This window comes from Candoia aspera, chromosome 12 (assembly GCF_035149785.1).
Source record: "Candoia aspera isolate rCanAsp1 chromosome 12, rCanAsp1.hap2, whole genome shotgun sequence".
NCBI lineage: Eukaryota > Metazoa > Chordata > Lepidosauria > Squamata > Boidae > Candoia > Candoia aspera.
This window is the reverse complement of record NC_086164.1, coordinates 10,944,972-10,950,971: the sequence shown is the minus strand read 5'-3', so window position 1 is coordinate 10,950,971 and position 6,000 is coordinate 10,944,972. Positions and strand designations below refer to the sequence as shown.

Below are 6,000 nucleotides of genomic sequence, written 5' to 3'. Positions count from 1 at the left end.
AGAGAAGTGCAACAGAGTTGTGAGAAAGAATGAATTAATGGAGAAATTCCTCACAGAAAATGAATGGAGAAGCTAAAGGACCAGAGCTTCCAGGAGACAAGACAAGTGGGAACTTCTGGATTCTCAGGCATCTGCCTGGGTCTCTCAACCCTGGCAGGATCATATCTACCCCAGGTTTCCCCTTAAAAGGGTCTTCTTGCTGATCAGCAGTGTCAGAAAGAAGTAGTGCCCCAGGATACATTGTCCTGGGGGCAATTTTGGGAATTGGAAAGGGCAGTCTGATGCTGTCCAGGAGCAACTGGGAACCTGGCAGAGGAGGTGGCCCACCAGAGGATGCTCAGCCCAAAGTTCTCTCAAATTCAGAGCAGACCCTGTGGGTTTATTCTAGACCCCATATTAGGCCTTCCAAACCAATCTAACCAGGTGATCATTTTTTTTACACTAGGTTCCTTTGCCTGGCCTCCCCATTTTCCATAATTTAGGGATGAGTTGGTTTGGTGGGCTAGATTAGGTCTGTGGGCTGGAGGCAACAATGAGAAGGATCCAGGTTGCCAAAGAATTTGGATGCAAAACAAGAAAAGAAAGGAAAGTAAGTGAGAAATTCCAACTCACAAGCTATCATCCGGAGAAAGGTTGTCATTGTAAAAAGAAGAAGTCTGGCTTTCCATCTCTGCAAGCCTGCAAGAGAATAAAGCAGAGCCAATGGACAAACTGCCAGGGAGATGGCCAAATTGGGAAAGAAATGGCAAATCTTTTGAGCATAGCCTCTTCCAACCTTTCCACATATTCCCTCCCTTGATTCAACCAGAAGATCCACCTTGGCCACTTTTCTGCTTCCATAGCACCTATCTAGAAGGGTCTGGTTTGTCCCCATCTCTTGTATTCAGGAATACACCACGTTTTTACAAATTGTAGCCAGAACTTCACCAATCTTTCAAGATTTTTACTTTTGTACCCAGCATTCCTTTGCTATTAAAGAGTACCGTGGTGGTGGTGGTGGTGGTGATGGTGGTGTTGGTGGATCATAGGAGTCTAATTTCTATCACACTTGCCTTCTAATTCAGAATTATTTCATCCATAGCAACCTTCCAAGGTTTCAGGCATGAGTCCTTTCCAGGAAGCAACCTGGAGAGACCACAGGTCTGAACCTAGGACCTTTTGTCTGTAGAACATGAGTCATATCACAGACCTTCTAAAGAAAGGACTTTCCTTTAAAAACAACACAGGAATCTTCTGCTGAGTCAGATCATTAGTTCATCTTGTCCAGCACTGTCTATTTTGTCTGGCAACAACTTTCTAGGGTCTCAAAGCAGAAGTCTTACCCCATGCTTGCTACTTTTAACTGGAGATGCCGGGGCTTACAGCTTGGACCTTCACAGGCAAAGCAGCTGCTGAACCTTTTAGCAAGAGATTGGAAAGCTGGGATAATTGTCTCTCACTTTACTATACTGGAGTAGACCAGCTGGGCTTGCCTCTTCTTCCTCTATCTTTTGCACTGATGGAACCATCTCCTTCTACCTACTCTTTGACCATGGAACCGGCCCTGTCGTTCAGCTGAGTGAGGCAATGGCTTCAGATATAGATGGCATGAAACAAGATAATTGCTGGTTTCCAATTATTATTGTTATAATTTAGAGTTAGGAAGGGAGGCAGGGGCACTGTGGGACAAAAGCCTTTGAGGGAAAAATACGTCTAGTCTTGGGTAGAATATGCTTTCCTCTGGGTGGTGGGAGAGAGTCCTGCTCTTTTGCCTTGGCCAGCAAATGATCTTAGACTTCCCTTGCCCAATACCTGTTCCCTCCTTGAGAGCTTCCAAATCTCACCTGCTAGCAAAATGCTCAATCCGAGAATGGGTGTCAGCATGTGGTAACATCGGAGAAGAGGCTGGCCTGAAAAGATACAAAAAAAGTCTAAAAGTTTAAATAGCTGACTGGTAGGAGATCAATGAAAACATCTGTTACATCAGTGGGAACTTTCAGCTGGGCAAGGAAAACAAAGCGAACATCTCTTCCCCAGCCTTCCCCAATCCAGTAGGCTGCAGAAGGACTGAATGATCTCATCCATCATCCTAAGCAAGCCTGGCCATGGAGCTGGGATGACAGAAGCTTTAGACTGACAGTCTGTTTGGCAATGGGTCAGAGAAATTTGTGGTATTATGCCATGCAACACTGGCTTACAACTTGACAGTCCTGGTACATGGTAGTCATTGACTTATGACCATTTGTTTAGCAACCATTCAAAGTCACAATGGCGCTGAAAAAAGTGACTTATGACCAGTCCTCACACTTACAACTGTTGCAGCGTCCCCATGGTCATGTGATCAAAATTTGGGTGCTTGGCAACCAGCATGTATTTATGATGGTTGCAGGGTCCCAGGATCACATGATCACCATTTGCAACCTTCCCAGTCGACTTCCGACAAGCAAAATCAGTGGGGGAAGCTGGATTTGCTTAACGACCGTGACAAAAAAGGTAGTAAAATCGGGCACAGTCATGCGATGCCTCACTTAATGACTGCATTGCTTAGCAACCAAAGTTCTGGTCCCAAGTGTGGTCATAACTCGAGGACTACCTGTAATCAGTAAATCCCGAAATCACAATTTTTATCAATTTTCAGCAAAAAGTCCATAAAGGGTTTCCAGTCTTTTATAAAAGAGAAGCTATGCCCAAAGTTCCCAAACCCAGTTCTTGGAGCTCACAGGAGCTGTAAGGCAAGGAGGAATTCATAGCTGTCCCTGGACTCACAACTTACGTTTCCATGACGTCTGCCTCCAGCACTGATTGGACTGGCAGGTATCCTCTCTGGGGATGCTTGTTGAAATACTGCTTTGAGCGGAACTTGTTTTTCAAGGTGGTAGCAAAGTCCCGCATGTTCTCACTAGAAGTGGTCTGTGGAGAAAGGAATTAAGAGCCAGGTTAAATGAGAGGTACCTTCAGCCTAGCACCCTGATTCCATGAGGAGTAGGACAGATGTTTCAGAAGGTTATAATCAGGGCAAGAAAAGCAAGATGCTATTGAGCTATTCTGAATCCTGACCAATAGTGTCACCCTTGCGAGGTAGTCCAGACAAGAAGGACACCCAGAAGTACGAGCTCTAACTTTATTGTAAGGTTACATTAAGAGAATCTTGCAAGTCTGAAAGCACATGTCTCCCCTGTTGCTTTTAGAGCCTAAGAATCTAGGGAGGGTCCCTTCTGAGAAGTTTGCCATGCCCACATTCCTTCTGCGGGCTCAGCTGCCCCTTATCTGACTGTTGCGTAGTCTGTGGCTCTTCCCCCTGTCTCCCAAGGTCAATCCCACATACTATGACCAATAGCCCCTGAGAAATCAATTGTTTGTGGATTTGATTGGTCAGTTTTGAAGTGCAGACTCACCACATTCACATTTCAATACTCAATTTACTGAGATCAAAGTAAAAATCCAGGTTGGACAATAATCTGAAGTAAACTCCCCTGGATTCACCAGTCCTTATTCTTGCCTGTAAAGGGTCCACTGGTCCATTGCATTGACCTTTAACAAAAGAACTTCAACCCACTGAAATGTAAACTTTTGTCTTTTAAATCTACCTTATAACGGATTATTATTATTATTGAAATTGCTAGCGTGAAATACAACACAAATCCTCCTTTATTTGACTGCTTGCCACATTCTCCGGTGCAATTATGCTAAGATCTAAAAAATAATAATAAAATTTAGAAGCCTCATTATCACTGCTCACTCACACAAGGGGCATTACCCTGGAGTTTTGGCCTATGAATCTGACACCCTGGTCTGAAACATTCCAGAAGCTGTGCTCCTTAATGTTCCTCTCCGCTACACAAGTGCAATATCTAGGGTTTTTTTAAAGGAGAGGATCAGTAATAAGTGGTAAATTGCTGTACGTTAAGGCTGATGCAGGACTGCACAATCTGCATCATAGGGACACTAAGCAGAGCATCACTTAAGCAGCACCACAGCATTGCACACAGCTCTTTGCAGACAATGTCCTCCTTCTCTTACCATTGTATAGTATTCCATAATGGGATAATGCAGCTTGTTGCCTTTGCTAGCTCGTCCTGTCAAGAAGCAGGTCTGGCAGATGTCCACGTTGAACTGCTTGAGGCTACGGTATCTGGACAAGCGAAAAACTTCAGCATTACCAGCAAAACCAAATACGGATGTAAACCAAATTCCAGCAAAACCAAACTTGGCTGAACTGCACCGAACCAGGATACAGAGAGACTGTGCATGATGGAATGCTTTCCAATTGAAACAAACTTTCCTGTAAAAAAACCCCCAAACATGTTAAAATGCTGCAGGTTTCCCTCCTGACATGTTGCTTTCTATGTTTTTTAATTGGACCCTGAAATATCCATCAGTGTCGTTTGCACGAGATGGACAGTGAAGAAATGTGATAAATAAATAAATGAGTGAATCTTCAGAATCAGATTCTGCAGCTCGATTCTGTTAACAGCCTAAGCTGGATCTTGTCACTCAGCATGGCACTGCGTTCCTGTTTTCTTGTTTTTTTAAAACCCGGTACTTGGCTAGAGGTACAGGAAAGAGCCAACTCAACTGAAGCTTGTGACATGGAGAGATAAGAGGTGGGGCGGGGGGGTGGGAGGGAGATTTGTTCTTGCCATGATGTTGATCACAACTGGAAACACAGTTCTTGTGTGCTGACAACTGGCAATGGGAGAAAACCTTTCATTAGTGCCCAAGTATCCCACTGATGTCCGCTCCCCACTGCTAAGTCTACAAAGGAGTATCCAGGGATTTTGATTATGGCAATGAACATCTTTCTGTCCTATTGAATGATTTGTAATCTTCCTCAGTCCCCTTTCCCACATCAATTATTTAGCTAAAAACCAACACAGCTATTTATATTGTTTGGCCTCGTTATGTCTCCTTCCAGTTTCAGTTCCTAAAAAGAAAGCTTTTATGTCTCACCCCTTTACAACAGTTTTTTTCTACTTCATCCTTTTGTCAAAAATGCTGCAGCCGTCTGGACGGTGCCACATGCCTCTTTCAAGCCGTCTGCTTGCCTGTCTACTGCCAAGTCAGACTGAAACCTATTCCCCCCCCCATTTTTTTTGCTACCTGAAGGGTGTCATTGCAAGCACTGAGTCCAGATTGGCCACCTAGGAGTGTAACTTTCCCAGCTGATGATCAGTTTAATTATGTTAAAATCATTGACTAAACTTGGGGTAACTGGATAAAAAGTATGCACTGTTTCACACTGGATTATAACAGCTACACTTTGGAGTGGGCTGGGGTGCTTTCAACTCATAAATCCTGGTTGGACTGGGGTACGTTGAGCACATTTGGCAAACGTGTTTCCAAACAAGCTTTGTGTGCTGTCTTTGATGTGTGCTTAAGAAAACGTACTGTACAGTTTATCATGTAAATAGTGGATTGATCCTTCGATAGGATGAGAACATTTTTACAGGAACTGGAGAGATGCCAGAGCATTATGAACCAAATTTCCTCAACCTAGTGTTTTCCACATGTGTTGAGTTAAAACACAGTCTGATTGGGGATGATAAGACATTAACATTAACATCAACAGCATCATTTATATCACAACTTTTCTCTGGAAGTTTAAGGTGACTAACCTGGAGTCTTCCCCTAATTTTAATCCCCACAGCAGCAATAGCATGAAGAAGGCTGCGTTGAGCAGGATGACTTGATGTGACCCAAGAGGATTTGAACCTGGGGATAGCTGGTCCATGCCCAACACTTTAACCATTAAACTACACTGGATCTCTGTATATGGAAGGCTGTTAAAGTCAATTTTAGAATAGACTTCTGTCGTGATGAGAGTTTGTATTCACAAGAATGATAGCTGGCTTCCCAGACTGGAACACACATTCCTTCATCACAAGATCTTTCAAAATACGAGGGAGAACTCTAGCTGAGAGTTGCTGAGGAAGAAGTTGCTGTGCTTGAACTGAGCACAGTATTATCTCCCCCAAAACTCTGATAAATGGAGGGGATTTCCCCAGAAGCTGGGGGCGGTTC

General features: G+C 43.8%; 1 protein-coding gene across 4 annotated transcripts in view; it reads right to left on the bottom strand.

Moving 5' to 3' along the window:
• DRP2 (dystrophin related protein 2) overlaps positions 1-6,000 on the bottom strand; it is a 35,908-nt gene that overhangs the window by 6,611 nt on the left and 23,297 nt on the right. For all 4 annotated transcript variants that reach the window (XM_063313590.1, XM_063313589.1, XM_063313591.1 and 1 more), the window contains exons 15-18: positions 4,000-4,111; positions 2,753-2,889; positions 1,824-1,889; positions 613-678 (exon numbers count right to left, since the gene is read on the bottom strand). In XM_063313590.1, the coding sequence (XP_063169660.1) occupies positions 613-678; positions 1,824-1,889; positions 2,753-2,889; positions 4,000-4,111 (381 nt within the window). The remainder of the gene's footprint in view (positions 1-612; positions 679-1,823; positions 1,890-2,752; positions 2,890-3,999; positions 4,112-6,000) is intronic.